Below are 22,229 nucleotides of genomic sequence, written 5' to 3'. Positions count from 1 at the left end.
TGATAGGCATGTCAGCCAAGTGCTACTTGTTTTAAATTGACAGTAGGATAAAATTGATTTTTATTACAAAGCAGTCCTTAGTACTTTAAGTAGTAATTATTTTATTTTATTTTTTTTTCTTGCATCGTATCTAAAACGTGTATTATATAAATTGTTTCATTTCAATCACTTATTTCAAAGAAAAACAGTAAATAACGTGGCAATAAAAAAGAAATGATTATTTTAGAGTCTATCGTATTCCTCATACTCTTTCTTCTATTATGCGTGTATGTGATATTATCATTCAAGTATTGAAAAATGGATATAATATGAAAGTATTCTATATGTTGTTTATTGTTTTGTTTTGAGTGCTTGATAACATAAATCAAGAAATAACATTACAAGTGACACACTATTGCCACTACAAAAAATAAGCTTATTATTAAATGCTGATTATAAATTTCCTTTTCGGTACTTTTTTCTCTCTTTCTCTTTCTCTTTCTCTTTCACTCACACACACACTCTCTCTCTTTTATATATATATACATATTTTATATAGTAGATAAATGCAAACAAATCGTGTTCGGATTATTCGGTTATTATTCATTGTTCTTGCTATATTTTGCTTTTTCTTTTTATTTCATTATTTATTAGATATTCAACAACAAAATGCAATTCAAAAAGAACGAGAACTAGAAGAAGCAAGAATAGCACTTCAGAAAGAAAAAGAGCAAGAAGAGAAATTATTAATGGAGTTAAAAAGAGAAAGATTGCAAAGGATTTTAGATAATCGATCTGTTTTAGAGCCAAGTAAAATAAGAATAGTATAAATTTTATTCGTATTTTTGTTTTGTTTTTTTAAAGAAAAAAAATTTTTTTTTTATTTTTTTATTTTCTAGAATTGACACTTGATGACACTGTAAATCAAGAATTACTTGACAAGTATTATATTGCTGTACCATCTACTTTAGAGCCTTGGACAGGTAATACATTTAAATTTGGATAAAAAAAAAGGAAAAATGTGATAACCATGATTATAATTTACAGAGGACACACTTCAATTCTTAAAGTCACCTATTGGACAGAATATAAAGTCAGACTTATTAACGATTCCAGAAATTATACCAAATTTTAAAACACTTACAACTCAGGAACGTACCTTTAAAGCACTCTTTGAATACTTGGATCCTTTAATTGCTGAAGACGGAATAGATGTTGTTAGTGAAAGATATAAGGAAACATGGCAATTATATAATCGATTAGAACAAATCCTTTTCCCCTGGATCCGACCTTATTGGAAGAATGTGTTTGAGATGAATAAACCGTCTAATAGAAATAGTCGAGGTATTGTCATGTGTGTAAGCGATGACCATCTTCGACACGCTCGTGTTTCAATTCCAGCTATTCGAAATATTCTCAAGTCAGATATGCCTATTGAACTATTTTATATTGATGAATCAGATCTATCTAAAGAAAATAGAGCCTTCTTTGAATCCTTCCCTAATGTAACCACCATCAATATCTCAAAGCGAATTAATAATAAATATACTCAATTTAATGGATGGGAAATTAAACCTTATGCCATCTTAGCTAGTAGTTTTGAAGAAGTCTTGATCATGGATGCTGATGTCTTTATGTTTAAAAAGCCAGAAACATTCTTTGAAGACAAAGGTTATGAGGCTACGGGGGCTTTATTCTTCTTTGATCGTACTTTATTTAATGACTTTCAACAAGGTCGTATCTGGCTTCGATCTTTCTTACCTACTTATAGTTCCTTTGTGGAGCAATCGAGATGGTGGAAGACAACCTCTGCTCATGAACAAGAATCTGGAATTGTCGTGATAAACAAACGAAAGGCTTTATTTGGATTATTAGCTACTTGTAAAATGAATGATAAAAATGAAAGGGACCATGTCTCCTATCAGCATGTTCATGGAGATAAAGAGGTAAAAAAAAATTGTATTGTGTTGTATCAAGTAATAATTTATTTGATGGATAATAATAGACATTTTGGATTGGATTTGAAATGATTCAGTCACCTTATGCATTTGTCAAATCGGTGGGTGCTGTCATTGGTGGTTTAGGTGATGCTGGTGCAGAAGGTACAGTGTGTGGTAATCTGCTTCACTTGGACACAGAAAATCAACCCTGGTGGTGGAATGGAGGCGTCTTTAGAAATAAAAATAAATGGGAAAATAGATACTTGAAGTTTACTCATTTTGCTCAAGGTGAAGATTGGCAATTTGAAACGTCATGTATTAAAAATAAGGATAAGATTCAAGAATTAAATAGTAAAGAAAGAGAATATGGGAAACAATTAATTGAATTAGATAAAAAGAACAATAGAACGTAATCAGTATATAGTTCCTTTTTTTTTTTATTAATAAAACCTTAAACAACTATAACCGTTATAATCAAAACTGTGTTCAGGAACACAAGTACATTTCGAATAAAGCGATCTTTCTAAAGGACAATGAGTAAAGAAATCAGACACACGATATCCTATATTTTCCCAAAAATGAACATCTTGTTTTTTTAAGAATAAAACAGCTCCTAAAGATTGAATGATTGGGTCGCCCCATCTTTCATAAAAAATGCCATTTGCTTCATCTAAATAATTGAAAAATGATTGATACTTTTCACTTTTATAAAAATGAAGGTTTGCAATCTAATACACAACAACATTTAAATACACATATAATAATAATAACAATAATAAATGACGAATGTGTACCTGAAAATTATTCCAAAAGTGACAATAATTGAATTTATTGTTTTCATTCAAAATAAAATGCCAAAGATTATTCGAGTCACCAAAAGGTTGGATCCAATGAATATGATCCTTTGCGTAATCAAGAACTGTTTGATATAAAGTAGGAACTGTTTCTCGATATTCATATAAAGCCATCGAAAATGAAGTTGTTTTATTGTTTTCAAACATAAATTGAAATGGATCTTCATTAATAGGGCAAATATATTCAGTTCCAGCCTCAAATCGCCAACCATAATCTAATTCTTGCATGAGGGGATGTCTTTTTTTTTTTTTTTTTTTTCATAAAAGTCAATAAAAAAACTATACATGCATGTATTCATTTCTGTTACTTTTTTTTTTTTTTTTCATTTACCTATAAATGGTACCAGCCATAAATCTTGATTGAAATCGATAATCTTCATTATCACCAAACATAATATCACTTAAAGTATTACGTGCTTTTTCTGCTTTCTTTAAATCCGTATTAGGTCCATAACCATATAAATCGTCATTCACTTTCTCAAAACGTATTGTAGTTGAAGAATCAGCCACTATCGAACTTGTTAATTCTCGAAATTCTTCATTCAAATCTTCATTAGAAAAAATGATGTAAGGATAATGATACTTCTTATTAAACTGATCTTCTAAATTACGAATAGTTGAACGTAATTTTGTAAGTGAAGTACGATCACTTTTAACAAATGTATAAAAAGCAGCTTTAAATCTATTATGAGGATAATTTAAATGTGTAGGGTTTGTATGCTGCCATACTGAGTTGCTGTAATAAAAGTAGTCATCTTCAAATCTTGATGATGATTGTTTTAAAGTATTTGTTGTATGATTGAAATAGAAGATTTGTATGAATGTATATATGCTTGTTATTAGAATAAATGATACTAATAGAATTCTTATAATGGGTCTATTTTTATAAGTCATTGAAAAAAGAAAAAAAAAAATAACAAGTGAGAGAGAAAGAGAAAAGAATTGGACTCTTTTTTTTATATATTATTATAATATACACTTTTGGAAATATTATTTAGGGGGGGGAAGGAGATTTCTCACTCTTATTACAGATTCGTTTTACTCCTTGTTATTTAGCATATATAAAATCAAGTGCGTACACTACAGCAGAATAGAATTGTTGCTTTGAAACATGGAATACCCTTTTTATTAGGGTTAAACAACATTATCTATGTGCATGCTAGATTAATTTGACAATATATCAAACAACAATACAATTGTTATAATATGATTGGATTAAATTTTAATCTTATGCTATTCTTGGTTATACAGTCCCTGCAACGTTTAATTTGACATGACAATATCTGACTTTTAAATTTTAAATAACGTGCGGGCGGCGAGACATTCTATCTAATTTTAGACAAATAAAGGAATATTGATTTGAGAATATTTATTAGACATAATATATACAAATATTAGAGTGCCTTTTCTTTAATGTTAAATTCTAAAACTAAAGCCTGAAAGAGGAGGAAGAGAAGATAGACAGACAGACAGACAGACAGACAGACAGACTGTGTCTATTATTGTAACAATTTGAAAATGATTTAAAAGTAGAAAACTTTTCAAAAAGTTTCTACACTAGTAGCATCCAAACTAATATACTATTTCAAGCTTCTTGCATATCTCTGAGAGGCAATTAACTTGTATAGTTAATTAAAGTAATAGTAGGAAGGTTCTGTTAACTATCGCTTTAAAAATTATCTATTATTCATGGAATCAACTCTCTGATATTCTTTTCGAATTTATGAATCCATCTATGTTTATTTGTACAGTAAGAAATTCTTATGGGCAATAACAGTAGATGCAACTCAATGATAAACAAAAAGATATATAGCAACTGATACCGCATGTAGTTCTCTAAAGTATATGCTATAAAATAAATAAATAAAGGCTTTTTTCACCTGTAAAAAAAAAATGTTTCCTTGGATAGAACACATTGTACCGCAAATATGGACTATTACTTTTTATCTTTGATTTACAACATGTTATTTGGAAAGTGGGAAAACTCTACACTCTTTATATTTTCTCTTGACAAAATAAGCATAAAAAAAAAAAGGTGATGAGTTTAAATTTTATGAATACAATTTTATTTTCTCACTGTTTTTTCTTTTTCTTTTTTTTTTTTTTTTTTTTTTTTTTTTTTTTTTTTTTTTTTTTTTTTTACTTACAATTCACCAGTTAAAAAAAAAAAAAGCACTGAAACATAAATCATCATCATTACAACATGAATGTAGAAGGACCTTCAGGTAATAATATGTTGATGCATATCCAAGTCTTTATTATTTAAATTACTTATTTGAATATTAGGTTTCCTTAATGCACCTGTAACCAAATTTTTGGTGCCTCTTGTAGGTGGTTGTTCTGCATTAGCTTATATAATTAAAGCAGGATCTGGAATGTCTCTTCAAGTTTCTCAATTAACAGTAACTGGCCAAGTAAGTATTATTATTATTTCTATCCTTTCCTATTCTTTATTATTATTATTATTAATGGGAATCTTTACATGAATAGTTGTGGAGAATATTTAGTTCACCTTGGACATTTAATAGTGTTGGTACAACTGTCATTGGAACATGGTTAATCTATAAGCTAAGAATTATTGAAAGAAGATATGGAAGTGCAAAATATGCAGTAAATGAGTTTTTTTTTTTTTTTTTTTTTTATATATAATGGATAAAAATCATAATGTAACTTTATATATATTTTAGGCCTTTATATTTATATCCTTTGTTCTATCTACTTTATTACAAGCAGGTGTATCTGTCACAGTAGGTTCTAGAATTGGATTTAGATCAATTGCTTCAGGACCGTAAGTTTCTTTTTTTATTTCCCTTCAACGTCTTTTATTCACCCTTTATAATATACAGTTATGCAATTCTATTTTCTATTTTGTATCAATTTCATAAAATGATTCCTCCTAGTTATCAAGTGAAAATGTTGGGTACAACCATGTCAGATAAAACATATACATATTTTGCAGCAACACAGGTAGTATGATGATTATTATTAGTGTCTAATCACATTATTTATTTACATTGTGTTTATGGGGGGAGTGTAGCTATTATTGACAAATTCAACATCATCTATGATCCCTTGTATATGTGGTCTTACTGTAGGTGTTTTGTATGATAGAATAAATACATTAAAGCAATGGCGATTTCCTAAATGGATAAGAAGATTGACATGGAGATATATTTTACCTGTTTTGAATACAAATAGTAAAAGGAGACCAAGAGAAGAAAGGATTAAAGAAGAAGATATAAATACAATCTTGGGCATGTTCCCTAATTATTCAAGAGAGAATATTAAAGATGCATTGATAAAATCTAAATCTGATTTAAATCGTGCAGTTGAATTATTATTATTAACAGCGAAAGAAGTAGATGAATAGAAATAAATAAAAATAGGTTTATTAAATAATGACATTACGATGTATACGAGGCGTAGGTTTACCAGCAGCAGGTAAAGAAGAAGAGATCGCTTCTTTATGTGTTGATTGTTGACTAGTACCATCATCATGAGTAAATTTAAAAGTTGAATTTAGTTTATTAGAAGGACTGACCATAGGACGTTGAGGAGGAGGTTGATAAGTAAAGATATTACGAGAAGAAGAAGGTTTCATCATGACTTCATCTTGATTAGTTAAACCTGTTAATTGTACTCTATGAGGTGAACAAAGAGTTTCAATTTGTTGTTCACCTACTACTAAAGAAGAAGACATCATATTTAATTGTTTTAAAATACAAGCTTGATCCCAGAAATAACGAATGGATTCAATCTTATGACTTTTTGTATCAAAAGAAGCAGAAAGCGTCTATTTTTATATAAATCTAAATATGAATAATAATAAAAGGGATAGAAGACTTACTAGAGGGAATTGAATCGTTGTATTTATCTAATAATAACAATAAAAAAAGTTAATATCCTTTTCTTCTTTTTCTTCTTCTTCTTTACCATAGAATGATTCTCTTGAAGGTTGGGTAATAACCATTTACATTCAGAACCTTTGAAATGAACTTTCCAAACAACTTCTTCTATTAATTTATGATTGGATATCAATGTATTATACACTGTTTCTTGAATTATACATATTTTATCAGAGAATTGTGGATGTAAAAAGAATTTACGGATTTGAGAACCATTTCCTCTTGTACCAATTAAAGTAGGTACAAACATAATCACTGTATTTTCTGAATACAAGTCTGAATTTGTACGATTTTCTTTAAAAGATTTCCAACCATGATGAATTAGTTTGTTATCATTATCCATTATTATAAAGCAAGTAAAAGAAAAAAAAAAGAAGAAGAAATAAAAAGTGAAAAAGAAATTGATCACAATGAATTATTATTGTAACAAAAAAAAAAAAAAAAAAAAAAAAAAAAAAAAAAAAAATCAACTTTATCTCCACCTCCTTATTTTGTGCGTGTGTGCTTCCCTACTAGGATGGATTCGTTATTGTACAAGCAGAACAACAACGTTCATATGGCTTTGATATGATTGGTTTTTGATGTTGATTCTATTATGATTCATATTTTAAGCTGAATGATTTATAATCATCGTGTTTATTTATAGTTTACCTTTGTTGTAAATGATAAAGTTCCTTTCATTAAATTTGTTTCCTTTGAAGAACAGGTATGCATACTCATTTCACGTTGACCTGTAATTCTACGTAGTTTTTGTTGTTGAGGTAAATTAAATCTTTTCTTCGTAGACGTGCTTCCTTTCTTTTTATCTCTTTCATAAGCATGATGATCCTCTTCTTCTTCTTCAATTATTCTTATTTTATTCATTTCATTTTCTATATTCAAGATACGTGCTATATTATCTAATAAAACTAAAAGAATCAACAAGATCCAATGTTGTATCCTTCTTTCTCTTTTTTTCTTTGATAATTCTACAAGTCTTTTGATAACATGGGCTTGTAATTGTAACAAGAAAATAGTAGTAATAGATGGTATTTTTTTATTTTTTTCTATAGGGTTTTGTTGAAATAAATCTTGGTTTACTTTATCATAAACAGTAGTAGAATTTGAATGACATTGCTGTTTATTAGTAGTAGTAGTAGTAGTCATATATCCTTGATTTTTTAACATTCTTTCAAAGAAAAAAGAAAAAAAAAAAGAAAGAGAGAGAGAGAGAGAGAGAAACAACGAAAAAGGAGAAAAAAAAAGGGTAGATAGATGCATGCATACATGTAACAATAATAAGGAGTTTTATACACGTTGCACATATTAGGAAATAAAAGGGGGCGGAAGAAGAAGTAGAGGAAATTAGATGAATATGGAAAGTGTGAATTAAAAACAAATAAATAAATAGTATGAATGAAAGAAACACTGTATATCTTTTTCTTTTTTTTAATTTAATTCATTCTTCTTCTTTTATTTTTGGTTGCATCTTTGAAAGAACCAGGTTACGTTCTTCTTTTAATGCTTCAAGTTGTTGTCTTAATTTCTTCATTTCATCTTCATCATAAACTTGTTCCTTCAACACTTTTTTAGCATCATTTCGTTCTCTTAATTCTGTTCCAATGTAATAGCCAACAGGTATAGTTAATAACGCAATGGCTGGATAAATGTTTTTTTTGATTGCTGAGAACATGCCAATTTGAAACAAGGGTCTCTATTGTTAGAGGGTATATTTGAAAGGTTAGAAGAAAATAATAAATAAAAAAAATAAATACAAATACAAAATAAAAACATTTGAAATTCAGCTTTTTGTGTGGAGAAGGAAGAAGAATATCTTCTCCACAATCATAAAAATAAATAAAAGGGTACTTTATTGGCTAGTTTATAGCGCTGAACAGGATGATTATTCTTCTTTTCCATTCTTCAAATTACATAAAAGTTTCCCCTTTATTTATAATTAAATTTAATAAAAAGACAAAAACCTCTCTCTCTCTCCTTATTTCCCTAAATAAAGATAAAAGCCATAATAGAAAAGACATGCATATGATCACACTTGTTGTTAAATGTATAAATTTGCATAATTACATGTGATTATCATCTATTCTTAATTATTATACGAAAGGGCATTGAATCTAAATAGTGAAGCTTTATTACTATATATCCTCTCATTAAAAGAGCGCATGTCTCTAAGAAGAATTATTATTATATCGACTTATCTATTCACTTCTTCTCCCCCTGTCATATTTGCTCTAGAAACATGGACTAGGTTCAACTGTTGCCTCATTATCTTGTCTTGTATAAAAGATGAATAAAAAGACCTAGTAATAATAATAATAAAAAAAGTTTAGCTGCTTCTATTAAATGATTCCCTCACAAAGATGAAAAGATTAAAATTAATATATTAAAGATGGCTTTTTTATTACTTCTTTAAAAGATGTCATTTATTGTTTAATAAAAGATGGAACTTCTAACACTTCTTTTTTTGTCAATTTTATTAAAGAATAAATTACATAACAAATCTAAATTGTATCACCTAAGAAAGATCTCCCTTTTTCTTTTTTTTTATAACTATTTTTATTATTTTTATTTTTCTTCTTTTTACTTCAAACGATAATAGAATACATCTTTTTTTCTCTCTTTTCTTTTTTACAAGTACTTTGCTAAATCATTAATAGGTCATCTTAATGAAGGTATAAATCATGAGGATTCATTCTTATTTTTTTTTTTCTCATTACTCATTTTAACTCATTCATTTCAAAATTTCAGTTTGGCAAGCAAATACAAAGTCAACAATTCACAGAATGGAGTCCTTATTATTTAGATTATAAGGGCCTTAAAAAGTTTATCAGTTCGTTATTAAAAACTCCTGCGGATAGTTTGAGAGAACTAGGTTTACCACCTATTGGGGTTGAGGAAGATCGAGCAAAGTTATTACAATCTCAAAAGGCTGCTTTTTTCTTTAAACTAGAACGTGAACTTGAAAAGGTACCACACTCCTTTCAAATAAGACTTTAAATATGTATATAATATATATATATATACATATACACATATATATACATATACACATATACACACATATATACACATATATACACATATATACACATATATACACATATATACACATATATACACATGTATACACATGTATACACATATATATACACATATATCTATATATCAATATATATAAAGTCTAATTTTCTTTTTCTTTTTTAGATTAACTCATTTTATCTTCAAAAAGAAAATGAATTAAAAGTTAGACTAAGGACTCTAATTGATAAAAAAAAGGTCCTCCAATCAGATACACGTCGATTGAAACATGCTTCAACTTTATATAAAGCAATACAGGAAGCCTTTATTCAATTTGAACAAGAATTAACAAAGATTCAGGTAATAGTTAGGAAAATAGAATAGAATAGAATATATTTAAATGATAATATTAGAAATATGTTCAATTGAATAATGAGGGCTTTCGAAAGATATTAAAAAAATGGGATAAACGATCTAAATCATCTACAAAAGAACTTTATTTATCACGTCAAATTGATATTCAACCTTGTTTTAATACTCAAATCTTATGTGAATTATCCGATATGGCCTCTGCTAATCGTATTGAACTCGCTAATATTCAAGAGGGTATACCTATAAGTCCTATTTCTTCAACTAACAATCATGATACTTTATCTTTATCTCACTTTAATAATAACAATAATGCGGATGAAATTGATGATATTGAATTTGAATTAGTTAAGGCTGTTTCAAGTACTCAAACTTCACTTGTTCGAGAAATTTTAGACAGAATACGTCAACATCCTTCCTATGAAGATCATGGTAGATTAACTCGCGTCTTTTGGCATGCTTGTTCTGAGGCTCCTAAAGAAATCATTGACATCTTAATTGATACTCATCTTGTTGATTTTCAATATGTGGATGATATTATGGAACGTTCCTGTTTACATGTAGCTGCTATGAACGGAAGATTGGATTTATTAGAAATTTGTACTCATCATGGAACTAAAGTAGACTCTACGGATGCTTATGGTAGAACTGCACTTCATTATGCTACTATGAATGGTTTTAGTCATTGTCTTTCTTTTCTTTTAACCTGTCAAACAATCGATATTGAACATCGAGATCATGATGGTTTTACCCCTCTTATCTATGCAATCATGAATGGTCATACCCCTTGTGTTGAAATCTTGATTCAGGCAAATGCTAATATTGAACCACGTCATGATGGCGATCATATCCCTTTATCGCTTGCTTGTCATTTTGGTCATACTGATATTGCCCTTATCTTATATAACCAAGGCGCTAAAAATTTACCTAATTCGGAATCTCTTTATCCTCTTCATCTTGCTGCTCGTCAAGGTCATGTAGAATTATGTCGTGTCTTGGCTCAAAAGAAAGAAGATATTGATAAACCTGATAAATATAACTCTTGGACTCCTCTCTTTTGGGCTGCTAATGATGGTCATGTGGGTTGTGTGCGGATCTTGATCAATGCAGGTTGTAAGGTCAATGCAAAGGATGAAAAGGGGAAAACAGCTCTTTATTATGCTGCCTGGGAGGGTCATATGGATTGTGTACAACTCTTGTTAGATGCGGGTTGTGAAGTCGAATTGATGAATGAAACCAGGCCCCCTCTATCATCATCATCCGCATCTCAGAGTCCCTTTGTGAGTCAGAAGAGCAGTAGTAACGACCTTAATGGACCCGATTTAGAAAATGAATTAGATGCTATCCCTTCATTATCTCTTCCGCCCCCTATTATCCCATTTAGAATTTATGGTCATAATTATCTTGATCGCAAGTACCAAGTTCAAATCAGTCTTCATCAACCTCCTATCCGTTTATATGATAATGCCCAAATTTCCTCTATGCGTTTAATCATCTCATCCAAGCCTGATACTGGCATGATCCCTCATAGTGTCATCTTACCTTTAGTAAATGACCGTGATGTATTTAACTTTCAAGTAGATAAATTAAATGATTTTCTGTTAGAGTTTGACATTTTAGCTACATTTGGCTCAAAGGTCTTGGGACGCGCTGTAGCCTTACCTCAAACTTTTATTCTTGTCGATTTCAAGATAGCCGAGGGTCATTGTACTCTACCTTTATTAGATGGTCATTTAAAAGTGATAGGTGAACTCTCTTATGATTATTCTGTTATCAGTCCATTTCGCGGTGTGCAATTAGAAATTGGGGGTCGTATTGAAACTTATTGGAAATCAACCAATACCGTTTTGCCTCTTCCTTCTTCTCAAATGAATGAAGACCCTATCCTACACACAACTACTTTTTATTCAACCATCACTCCCTCAACTACTAGTTCTGTCAATGGTTCTTCCAACACTTCATTCTCGCTTTCATCTACAGTTCCATCCTTTATTACTGCATCATCCTTATCAGGAGATTATGTACGTGTCGTTATTCAATTAACAAAGGACCTTGTACCTGTTGTATTTGCGAACTGGATGATATCCTATCAAGGCTTAGATTTGGCTGTATCTGATTTAACATTACACCAATTTTTGCGAATGGGTGAAGCTATCTTAAATGATAAAAGGCCTCATTCACAAAGCAATTTAAATGATACCTGTCCTATTACTGGAAATAGTTTTATTATACAAAAACTAAATGACTACAAGTCATTCTTGTCATTAGAGCAAGTTTTAAAAGTATGTATACACGCACACACACACACATATATATATATAATGATTTATAACATTTTTGTATATATATACATCTATATAGAAACTCCCTCTGAATATGGGCTTACATCTTGAATTAAAATACCCTTTACCTAGTGATCAAAGATTATATTCATTTACCAATATAACATGTCGAAATACATTTGTAGATACAATTCTTCAATGTATTTATGATCATGTACGCTCATTATCTCCTGATACAGCGAGTCGAAGTTTATTCTTTTCGTCTTATAATCCAGCTATTTGTATGGTAGTGAATTGGAAGCAACCTAATTGTAAGTATATAAACCCAGATATCTTTTGAATATACATATATATTTATTTAAATACATGTAGATGCCGTTTTCTTTAGTACATATTGCGGGTTCAGTATGCACCGAGGAGTTAAACGTAATCATACTACATTATACACGGAAGAGGAGAATATAGATATTCGATGTTCTTCCTTAAAGGAAGCAGTCAAGTTTGCAAAACAAAATAATCTATTAGGTCTCATTTGTGGTGCACAAACTTTAGTTCAAGTTCCTGCATTAATTAAGACAGTAAAAGAAAGTGGTTTAATTCTTGTCACATCAGGAGAAGTAAATAAAGATATAGCGTATCGACATATTCAAGAATGTTATGGAGTAGACGCTATGATGATTAATCAAGTTGTGCATTTCAATCGAATCTCGATGGCTGGTTTTTAAAGTATTTTTTTTTTCTACTACGTCTAATATATACCTATTTTTTTATTATTATTATTTATTACAACTTTTTTTTTTTTTTGTTAAGAATTACTTACTTTGTAGCTATTGTATATTACATGTGTTTCTTCTTATATCTTGATAAATTTAAAAATGAATATTTTTTTGCTGCTACTGTGATACAATAATGGAGGTTTTTTTTTTAAAAGAAAACACACACACACACACACACACACACACACACACACAGATCTATACAGTTTGGTTTCATGTACCTTTTTTTAAAAAAAAAAATAAATAAATAAATAAATGATAATGCTAGAGCTCATATTTTAAACTAAAAAAAAAAAAAAACTCCATTCATGTATAGACTAAGATAATTATTGCTCCTTTTTCCAAAATAAAGTATAGAGTTGTTGTTGTTGTTGTTGTTGTTGTTGTTGTTTTCTAGCTGCTGCATGTATAACACAAACAATTGTGTGATAGATAAACATGTCAAAGTAAACTTTCCTTTTTTTTTTTTTGTCAGCCAGTTAAATCAAAATATGCAATTAAATAAATAACGTCATCCGATATATAAAGTAGATTTTGTTTACTTTATCAGTTACCTTTTTATCTTTATCATTCTCTTCTTTTTATATATAATATACATATATATATCTCTCTCTATCTATCTATAAAGATGGAAGATCTAGGACCTAGTAATCTAAAAACAAACTTAAAGGGAGCCCCATCACAGTGGATTGGGTTTGCAGAAAGAGGTTATTCAATATTTTATTGCATCTTATGAATAACTATTTATTATTGAACTTTTTATATATACATACATACATATAATAGAATCAACATCAAGTAGAGTAGAAGAGCCAGCTACTATTCGTTTCTCTCTGAATTCAGAACCTGGTTCACCTATTCTTATGAATGATAGCAAAAACACAAGTACTTCTTGCCACCCACAGCCGTCAGCCACTTTACAACAAGGCCATCATGTCTTATCTCAGCTTATGACTGCCTTTAATGGGACAACTGCGGACAGTATCTACAGTCGTAAGGAATCCTCTTCCTCCCCTTCTCACATGATCCAAACCTCAATCTCATCACAGACAGAGCCTTATCATAATAAACGAGATAATATCTCATTCTCTCTCATCACGACTCCTCCAGAAAGGGAAGAAGTTCATCAACAACCAGAGCCAGAGACAATCACTTTATGGAATGTATTTCATGATGATAAAGTAGAAAAGGAAAAAGAAGAGGAAGAGGAAGAGGTTAGGAAAGAAGAGAATTCAATCTATTTATGGGATGACATGACTATAGGAAATAAACCAACTATCTCTCCTCCTCCTCCTCCTTCTTTTGATATCATTGAAGGGGATCATTCATTGAAAGATAGTCAAGTATTAATACAGGATCAAGAAAAAGATGTTCCTGAAAATGAACTCATTTTTAAAAATCATGAAGATCTTATTTTATTTGATGATGAGGATCCTTTTTATATAGCAAATTCCGATAGACCTCAACCCTCATGGGCTATCCCTGACATGGATATCTATGCTCGATTTAATAATCATCATCATGCTTCTTCTTCTTCTACAACCTCTATTAAATATAGCCGTGATGAATTATTAGCTATTAAAGAAAGTTTAGCTCATAAGAGAGGAAGTTTTCAAGTCATTGGTCTATTAACAGCAAGACTCATATCCGCCTATAACTATAAAGACCATCTCTCTTCCTCCTCCTCTTCTTCTTCTTCTCCTTCTCCTTCTTCCTCTTCTTTCTCTATTGCTGTTGCCCTTAAAAAAGGTGGTTATGATAATAGAAAAGTAGTTAAGCCTAATAATAATAACAATGATGATAATGATAATGAAAAGACACATTTGACAACAACAACAACAGTATCATCTAGAAGCAAAATATGGTAAAAAAAAAAAAAAAAAAAAAAAAAAAATAGAGTTTATTATTTATATACCTAACCTTTTTTTTATTTAATTAATAAATAAATGAAAGGCTTCCAATCCGTCAACCCTTTTTTCCTATGAATATATATGAAAAGGGCTTCAATATACGTAAATCAACATTATGTGTTTCCTGTCAGAAAAGACTAAGCATTTAAGATATAGCTATATTGATATACAATCTACATGAAAAAAACACATATATTTATGTATATAATACAGTTTGTCCGGCTTGCACTGATTATGAATAAAATAAATAAAAGTCCGAACGCTCCGGATTCACAAAAAAAAAGCCCGAAAAAAAAAAGCTAAAATTTGGGGGGTGGGGAGCGAGGTGAAAATTGTATGTGTAGATGAATCAAAAGAAAAGAGGAGTAAAATATCAAACGAGATAGATCTTCCTCTCTCTCTATATTTCTGCATAATGCCTAAGGGTAAAGTATAGATAAAAAGGATTCGAGATGATGAAAGAAAGTATTTTATTTTTTTTTTGAACTGGATAAAGAAAGAAAAAAGATTAGATGGATGGATGGATATGATAGTAAATAATAGAAAGGACAGTTTATTATTTCAAGACCAAATTACTTTTTTTTTACAAGTAAAAGAAAAAAAAAAAAAAGAGAAAGAAACGAAAAGGAGGATATGAATATAACGATTAAATAGAACATAAAGAGCCATGAAAGAAAAAGGGTTATTCAAGCTACATTTTTTTTTATGGGTTCATTCTGTACATGACATTATCATCATCATCGTCATCATCTCGAATGCTTCAAATCAGAGTGTAGTTTAATGATGATGCTAAATATTTTCCTTCCCCCCCTCCCCTCTTTTTTTTATATATATAGTTAGCGTTTCCGGTACTAAGTTCCGTATGACCCTCGGTCTCCCTGTCGGTGCTGTCATGAACTGTGCTGATAACTCTGGTGCTAAGAACTTGTATGTCATTGCCGTCCGTAACATCAAGGGTCACTTGAACAGACTCCCCGCTGCTGGTTGTGGTGACATGGTTGTTGCCACTGTTAAGAAGGGTAAGCCCGAATTGAGAAAGAAGGTCATGGCTGCTGTTGTTGTTCGTCAACGTAAGGCCTGGCGCCGTAGAGATGGTGTTTTCCTTTACTTTGAGGATAACGCTGGTGTCATTGTTAACCCCAAGGGTGAAATGAAGGGTAAAAAAAAAGAGAAAAAGAAAAGAAAAAAAATGAATGTATTATTAATTTATTTATTTATTTTTTTAATTGCATAAAGGTTCTGCCATTACTGGTCCTGTTGCTAAAGAATGTGCTGATTTGTGGCCTCGTATTGCCTCTGCTTCTGGTACCGTCGTCTAAGCTTTCCCTACTAATTTTTCTCTTTCTTTAAATTCTATATAAAAATAATAAACAAACAATGAAAATTTGCGTGTTTTTTATATTGATTATGGACATTTTATTTAAACATTGAATTGATTAATGACACATTTAATTTATAAAGTTATTTATTTTTATTTTATTTTATTTTGTTTTTTTTCTTTTCTTTCAGTATAAATAAAAATATTTATATATTTTGTTATTCAATGCAAATACCAGTGAAGCCAGACAGTTTAATTAAACTACCATTGTAATAGAATAAACAATACCGATTAAAAAAAAAAAAGTGTATTCATATTATTTCCAATGTAGAGAAATAGAGCAATTAAATAAAACGCAAACTCATCTATTCCAAGGCCAAGAAGAATATAAACATAAGGCTCGTCTCTTGACAGGAACACAAGATGATACATCTCTTCACCCAAAGGCATTTGAAGAAGAATTAAAAGATTTACAAGTACCATACTTTTATTTTCACATTTACTTGTCGATGTATATATATATATATATAACTCATTTATATAACACATTGTAGGATCATTTTCAAAGTCTTCAAAAGCATTATAATGAGGTTTTTACACAACAAATGTTTCTTGAACGATTACTGGAACCCTCACCTTTTCCTGTAATGAATTTAAATGAATCTGAACAAAAAGCTGAAGCATTAAAAGAAGAGCTCAATAGTTATACATTCCAAATAGAAGATCTCAAAAATCAAATCAAATTCCTCTCTCAATCTTTAGAGGCTGGTAAATAAGCTAGTTCTTGTTTGCACAACAAACATAGTAAACTTACTTTATTTTATTTATTTTTTTTTTCCTTTTAGCTAGAAAAGATTCGACTCATGTTATTGATGAAGCAACAAACATGCTTGATCAGATTACAGCCATGGAAGAAGAGATAAAAAGAATAGATTCACTTATATCAAGACAAAGTAAATATACGATTGAAGAAGCCAAGATTATATTAAAAGGACAGACAGAGGAAATAACCAAGTTAAATAGAGCCATTGTTGAAAAGCAAGATAATATAGAAGAACAACAATGGACTGTAGAGGATCTAGAAGAAGAAGTTAATCAATTAAATGAAAAAGCAGAGGAATTAACAAAAACTTCCAATAAAGTGCTTAGTATGAATCAACAAAAGAATAAACAAATCGAAGAAGATTATTTTAGGTATAGAAAGAAAGAAAAAGTCTTTTCTTTTTGTGTCAAGTGGTATTTGATACTAAAGATGTCAAATAGATACATAGATTATGTAAATATGTGTAACCAAATGTATGGAGTTGAACGAATTGATTTTGAATCAAGTACAAAAATTCGAATTACTTATGCAAAACCAATAGAAGCCGTATTACATATTGAGTTGAATGATACTGGAAATAGAATAGAAAATGTAAAAGTATGGGTTTAATATTTAAAGAAAAAAAAAAGATTAATAGACTATAATCTAATATGTATAAAAAAAAAATTAGATAACAGGAACAACTATTCCCATTCAGAATCTAATAAACAAAGCTAAGCAAGTAAATGCAAGTGAAGGTATAAGGATGATTCTGTTGGAAACATTAGCAAGATTAAAAAGACAATAATTCTTAACAACATCCTCTTCCGTCTCCTATTACTTCATCAGCAAGTGCACTTTGTGAATGACCTAATCTTATACCTGATGTCTAAAAAAAAAAAAATTATAAATAATGGATTAATAAATGAATATATACAAATATGTATAAAACTACTACTTTACTTCATTTGGTGAAAATACACCCGACTTAATCTTTGCATAGATATTTTCTGCAGCTTCGGCAAATACTTTTTCAACATTTTCTGCTGACTTGGCTGAAGTTTCAATAAAAAGGGGAATATCATTTTCTTTAGCAAATTTCTCTCCTTCTTCACGAGTGACTTGTCGATGACGTTCATTTAAATCACATTTATTTCCAACTAAAACAATAGTTGTATGAGGATTAGCATGGTTTCTAATATCTATTATAGCCAGATGATGAGTATGAAAATATATATAGAAATATACATATACTGTCATTTATTTTATTACAAACCTGTTAACCACGTCGAAACATGTTCAAATGTTTCTCGTCTAGATATATCATAAACTTGAAAAAGTAGTAGTAAAATGAATTAGTTTAAAAAACAATGGCTGTGTTCTATGTCAATTATACCTAGTAATGCACCTGCTGCTCCTCGATAATAACTTTGTGTAATACTTCGAAAGCTTTCTTGGCCAGCCTAATAAATCAGAGTTAAATGTACATGAATAGATCTATTCTATGTCTTATTTACAGTATCCCATATTTGTAACTTGATCTGCTTTCCATCAGCTACCTTAATGAAACGAGTACCAAATTCGACTCTAAATAAGTCTTGATATTTAAACACACACACACATATATATATATATATCTTAATTGAGAGAATGAATTTGTTCCTTACCCAATCGTCAATTCACGGCCTGGATAAAATTGTTTATCAGTAAATTGAAGTAATAAACAAGACTAGTCGAAAAAAAAAAATACATAAACTACGAATAAAGAGTAATAGTATGGATTTATTAGTTAAAAGTACCTTTCCAACACCTAAAAAAAAAAAAAAAAAAAAAAAAAAAAAAAAAAAAAAAAGTAATATTAATGATCAGCAAATAGGTTAAAATAACTAAATTCAAACAACTAACCAGAATCTCCAACAATAATATACTATGACCATAATGAAAAAAAAATGTTAATATAAAATAGAGCTTATACAGTCATAAAGCTTACTTTAATGATGTAATTATAATTAGACATAATTATTTTAGAGAAGAAAAGAAAAGAAGAAAAAAAGAAAAAAAAAACCGAATGATGATGATTTAATGTAAAAGAGGGTTAACACAATAACGCTCACGTGGACAACGGAACCAAATTTAAAATAAGGAAAAAAAAATATGATCTCATAATATAGAGTTGTCTTCATATAAAAAAAAAACAACTACAACTACAACTAATGAACAGCTGAAATTTAATAACTCTTTATTCCTCATCAGATTGGGGTGTTAACAAAAAAAAGCTGTAGTGTTATTGCATGAATCATTGTGGGGCAATATGGATGACTTTTAATGTTAGTGTGACTTTTATTGTGACCATCTTTTTTTTTTTTTTTTTTTTTATCCTGCTATACTACTAGAAGCTTTTTTAGGCTATCATTTCAGGCCATTTCCCTAAAAGCTTAAAAAAAAATTTATTTAGATCATTATTAGATACCAATAATGAAAATGACTGATGATTTTGTAATGACCATCGATGACGATGATAACATTGTTACCGAAGAAATTATGGAAGATATTTCTGAACCAGAACAAGAGCCTGTCGAGAAAAAGACTTTAAAAAAATCAAAAAAGCAGACCAAGAAAGAACAAAAGAAAAAAGCCATGAATGACAGTCAAAAGAATGCAAAAGGAAATAATGAGGAAGCGGATGATTTCGATAACAATTTTACATTCTCTTTAGATGGTGGTGGAAAAATGAATCAAAATGCTTGGGACTTTACCGCTGCTCGTGATATGTTGAAAAAGCAACAGGTATAACAAAAAAAAATGATTACATTGAAAAAAAAATAATATATGAATAAATAGGGAGATATTCCAAGAACCTCAATTGATGATATTATTGCAAAGAAAAGAAAAGAAGTAAAAGAAAAGAAAGCCAAGGCTAAGAAGACAACCGAAAGTTTAGATAAAGAGAAAGAAGAAGATGAAAATAAAGAAAATGAGGATGATTATGTGGGTGCAAGCGATGATGATGAGTTGGCATTGGATGGCTTTGGTGGAGGCGCTAAAAATGTAGAAAGTGAAGAAAGTGAAGAAGAAGAAGAAGAAGTGAATGAAGAAGAAAAAGAAGAAGATGTTGAAAGTGAAAGTGAAAGCGAAAGCGAAAGCGAAAGCGAAAGCGAAAGTGAAGAAGATGAATCTGAAGATATTGACGAAGATAGTAATGATGATGAGGTTGAAGATGAAGCTGAAATTCAAGTAGGTTTTTTTTTTTTTTGTTTACTTTTGTAAGGATAGAATCCTAAAAAATATATACATATTTAATGTTATAGCGTAAGAAGGAATATTTTGCAGACGAATCAGAAATTTCAGTTAAAGAGCATGAAGCTTTTACTTCTATGAATCTTTCTCGTCCTATTCTTAAAGGTTTGTCTAGTGTCGGTTTCGTAAAGCCTACAGATATTCAATCTCGTACTATTCCTGTCGCATTAATGGGCAAAGATATTTGTGGTGGCGCAGTGACAGGTTCAGGTAAAACCGCCGCATTTGTTATACCCATCTTGGAACGTCTTTTGTATAGACCAAGACAAACACCTACTACACGTGTCTTGATCCTTTGTCCTACTCGTGAATTGGCCGCACAGGTTCACAGTGTTGCTGTCAAGTTGGCCAATTATACAGATATTACCTTTTGTCTTTGTGTTGGTGGTTTAAGTCTCAAGACTCAAGAACAAGAACTTAAATTAAAACCTGATATCGTTGTAGCTACACCTGGTCGTTTAATTGATCATGTTCGTAACTCCTCAGGTTTCCATCTTGATAATTGTGAAATCTTAGTGATGGATGAAGCAGATCGGTAAGTTAGTTAGTTATCTATATATATATATATATATTCACTCTAGAATACTTTATTAACATGTGCTCTATTTATAGTATGCTTGAAGATGGTTTTGCTGACGAATTGGATGAAATCGTCAAATCTTGCCCTCGTTCTCGTCAAACTATGCTTTTCTCGGCTACTATGACAGATAATGTAGATCAATTAGTTCGTATGTCATTGAATAATCCAGTACGTTTATTTGTTGATCGCAGTAACCAAGCAGCATCTCGTCTTATTCAAGAATTTGTACGTATTCGTCAAGCACGTGAGGCAGATCGTTCTGCTATCCTTATGGCATTATGTCGCAAGACATTTAAAAAGAAAGTGATCATCTTCTTTAGATCTAAAGCAGCTGCACATCAAATGAAGATTTTATTTGGTTTAATGGGCTTATCAGCTGCTGAACTTCATGGTAACTTATCACAAGAACAACGTCTTGAAGCCCTTGAACGTTTCAGAGATGGTGAAGTTGATTATTTGTTGGCTACCGATTTAGCTGCAAGAGGTCTTGATATTAAGGGTATTGAAACAGTTATTAACTACAATATGCCTACACAATTCGCCCAATACCTTCATCGTGTGGGTCGTACTGCAAGAGCAGGACGCAATGGTCGTTCAGTTACCTTAGTAGGTGAAGCAGATCGTAAGATGTTAAAGATGGCTATCAAATCCTCTGTAAGCTCTCAAGTAAAGAATCGTGTGGTGAACCATGAGTTGGTTTTACGTTATAAGAAGAAGATCGAAAGCTTAGGTCCTCAAATTAAAGAAGTTTTAGCTGAAGAAAAGCAAGAACGTGCAATTAGAAATACTGAAATGAGATTAAAAAAGACTGAAAACATGATTCTTCATAGTAATGAAATCTATTCTAGACCTGCTCGAACTTGGTTCCAAACAAAAGCTGAAAAACAAAAAGCTGAAAAACAAAAGGCTAACAAAGAAAGTAATAACAAGCCAGTAGCAGAAAAGGCAACTAAAAAGGTACAATGAAAAAAAAAAATCTCTGTAGGTTATTTGATTTAATTCTAATCCTTTTTTTTTTCTCTCTAATAGAAACAGGATAAATATGAAGGTATGAGTCGTCGTAAGAGAAGACGTTTACAAATGATAGAAGAAGAAGAAAGAGAAAGAGCCGAAGCTCGACAAAAGAAGAACTAAATGCTTTCGATATATTTGAAATCACATATTATACATGTTTATAAATTTATAACTAATATTCACCCTGT

At 30.2% G+C, this 22,229-nt stretch overlaps 12 protein-coding genes across 12 annotated transcripts; 7 read left to right on the top strand and 5 right to left on the bottom strand.

Moving 5' to 3' along the window:
• The first annotated feature begins 468 nt into the window (after nt 1–468).
• BX663DRAFT_500626 (mannosyltransferase putative-domain-containing protein) lies at nt 469–2,363 on the top strand. The gene is made up of 4 exons (XM_051526352.1): nt 469–789; nt 879–962; nt 1,027–1,925; nt 1,985–2,363. The coding sequence occupies exons 1-4, from the start codon at nt 546–548 to the stop codon at nt 2,330–2,332; spliced, it is 1,575 nt and encodes a 524-aa protein (XP_051385690.1). The 5' UTR covers nt 469–545; the 3' UTR covers nt 2,333–2,363.
• BX663DRAFT_291001 (glycosyl transferase) lies at nt 2,343–3,698 on the bottom strand. Its single transcript, XM_051522012.1, has 3 exons — nt 3,105–3,698; nt 2,714–3,011; nt 2,343–2,621 (listed from the first exon to the last, which is right to left on the bottom strand). The coding sequence occupies exons 1-3, from the start codon at nt 3,665–3,667 to the stop codon at nt 2,619–2,621; spliced, it is 864 nt and encodes a 287-aa protein (XP_051385689.1). The 5' UTR covers nt 3,668–3,698; the 3' UTR covers nt 2,343–2,618.
• Nucleotides 3,699–4,976: 1,278 nt separating this feature from the next.
• On the top strand, nt 4,977–6,143 carry BX663DRAFT_549670 (uncharacterized protein; the record flags this gene model as incomplete). Its single annotated transcript, XM_051531164.1, has 6 exons — nt 4,977–4,998; nt 5,060–5,187; nt 5,264–5,383; nt 5,461–5,561; nt 5,620–5,740; nt 5,811–6,143. The coding sequence occupies 6 exons, from the start codon at nt 4,977–4,979 to the stop codon at nt 6,141–6,143; spliced, it is 825 nt and encodes a 274-aa protein (XP_051385688.1).
• Nucleotides 6,144–6,164: 21 nt separating this feature from the next.
• Nucleotides 6,165–7,021, bottom strand: BX663DRAFT_429698 (uncharacterized protein; the record flags this gene model as incomplete). The annotated part of the gene is made up of 3 exons (XM_051522750.1): nt 6,165–6,566; nt 6,621–6,647; nt 6,707–7,021. The coding sequence occupies 3 exons, from the start codon at nt 7,019–7,021 to the stop codon at nt 6,165–6,167; spliced, it is 744 nt and encodes a 247-aa protein (XP_051385687.1).
• A 105-nt stretch (nt 7,022–7,126) lies between these two features.
• Nucleotides 7,127–7,922, bottom strand: BX663DRAFT_500610 (uncharacterized protein). The gene is made up of 2 exons (XM_051526351.1): nt 7,330–7,922; nt 7,127–7,268 (listed from the first exon to the last, which is right to left on the bottom strand). The coding sequence occupies exons 1-2, from the start codon at nt 7,843–7,845 to the stop codon at nt 7,191–7,193; spliced, it is 594 nt and encodes a 197-aa protein (XP_051385686.1). The 5' UTR covers nt 7,846–7,922; the 3' UTR covers nt 7,127–7,190.
• BX663DRAFT_500608 (uncharacterized protein) lies at nt 7,835–8,642 on the bottom strand. Its single transcript, XM_051526350.1, has one exon. It carries the CDS (start codon nt 8,348–8,350, stop codon nt 8,117–8,119), a length of 234 nt encoding a protein of 77 aa, XP_051385685.1. The 5' UTR covers nt 8,351–8,642; the 3' UTR covers nt 7,835–8,116.
• Nucleotides 8,643–9,205: 563 nt separating this feature from the next.
• Nucleotides 9,206–13,315, top strand: BX663DRAFT_500605 (uncharacterized protein). Its single transcript, XM_051526349.1, has 7 exons — nt 9,206–9,347; nt 9,424–9,642; nt 9,880–10,053; nt 10,107–12,344; nt 12,424–12,655; nt 12,717–13,070; nt 13,155–13,315. The coding sequence occupies exons 1-6, from the start codon at nt 9,342–9,344 to the stop codon at nt 13,067–13,069; spliced, it is 3,222 nt and encodes a 1,073-aa protein (XP_051385684.1). The 5' UTR covers nt 9,206–9,341; the 3' UTR covers nt 13,070; nt 13,155–13,315.
• A 367-nt stretch (nt 13,316–13,682) lies between these two features.
• Nucleotides 13,683–15,430, top strand: BX663DRAFT_500604 (uncharacterized protein). Its single transcript, XM_051526348.1, has 3 exons — nt 13,683–13,827; nt 13,907–14,984; nt 15,074–15,430. The coding sequence occupies exons 1-3, from the start codon at nt 13,749–13,751 to the stop codon at nt 15,177–15,179; spliced, it is 1,263 nt and encodes a 420-aa protein (XP_051385683.1). The 5' UTR covers nt 13,683–13,748; the 3' UTR covers nt 15,180–15,430.
• Nucleotides 15,431–15,868: 438 nt separating this feature from the next.
• Nucleotides 15,869–16,351, top strand: BX663DRAFT_500602 (60S ribosomal protein L23; the record flags this gene model as incomplete). Its single annotated transcript, XM_051526347.1, has 2 exons — nt 15,869–16,187; nt 16,267–16,351. Coding segments are annotated over 2 exons (402 nt in total), but the record flags the coding sequence as incomplete, so codon positions are not given.
• Nucleotides 16,352–16,573: 222 nt separating this feature from the next.
• BX663DRAFT_549664 (uncharacterized protein) lies at nt 16,574–17,780 on the top strand (the record flags this gene model as incomplete). Its single annotated transcript, XM_051531163.1, has 5 exons — nt 16,574–16,617; nt 16,680–16,824; nt 16,903–17,116; nt 17,194–17,542; nt 17,612–17,780. The coding sequence occupies 5 exons, from the start codon at nt 16,574–16,576 to the stop codon at nt 17,778–17,780; spliced, it is 921 nt and encodes a 306-aa protein (XP_051385681.1).
• A 181-nt stretch (nt 17,781–17,961) lies between these two features.
• On the bottom strand, nt 17,962–19,167 carry BX663DRAFT_429581 (P-loop containing nucleoside triphosphate hydrolase protein; the record flags this gene model as incomplete). The annotated part of the gene is made up of 9 exons (XM_051522740.1): nt 17,962–18,039; nt 18,114–18,352; nt 18,435–18,480; nt 18,559–18,603; nt 18,668–18,737; nt 18,818–18,879; nt 18,950–18,960; nt 19,056–19,077; nt 19,141–19,167. 9 exons carry the CDS (start codon nt 19,165–19,167, stop codon nt 17,962–17,964), a joined length of 600 nt encoding a protein of 199 aa, XP_051385680.1.
• A 458-nt stretch (nt 19,168–19,625) lies between these two features.
• BX663DRAFT_484166 (P-loop containing nucleoside triphosphate hydrolase protein) lies at nt 19,626–22,161 on the top strand (the record flags this gene model as incomplete). Its single annotated transcript, XM_051524539.1, has 5 exons — nt 19,626–19,937; nt 19,992–20,384; nt 20,459–20,982; nt 21,060–21,984; nt 22,057–22,161. 5 exons carry the CDS (start codon nt 19,626–19,628, stop codon nt 22,159–22,161), a joined length of 2,259 nt encoding a protein of 752 aa, XP_051385679.1.
• Between the last annotated feature and the right edge of the window lie 68 nt (nt 22,162–22,229).

This window comes from Cokeromyces recurvatus (assembly GCF_025118155.1).
Source record: "Cokeromyces recurvatus strain NRRL 2243 chromosome Unknown BX663scaffold_5, whole genome shotgun sequence".
NCBI lineage: Eukaryota > Fungi > Mucoromycota > Mucoromycetes > Mucorales > Mucoraceae > Cokeromyces > Cokeromyces recurvatus.
This window is presented reverse-complemented; position numbering and strand designations above follow the sequence as displayed.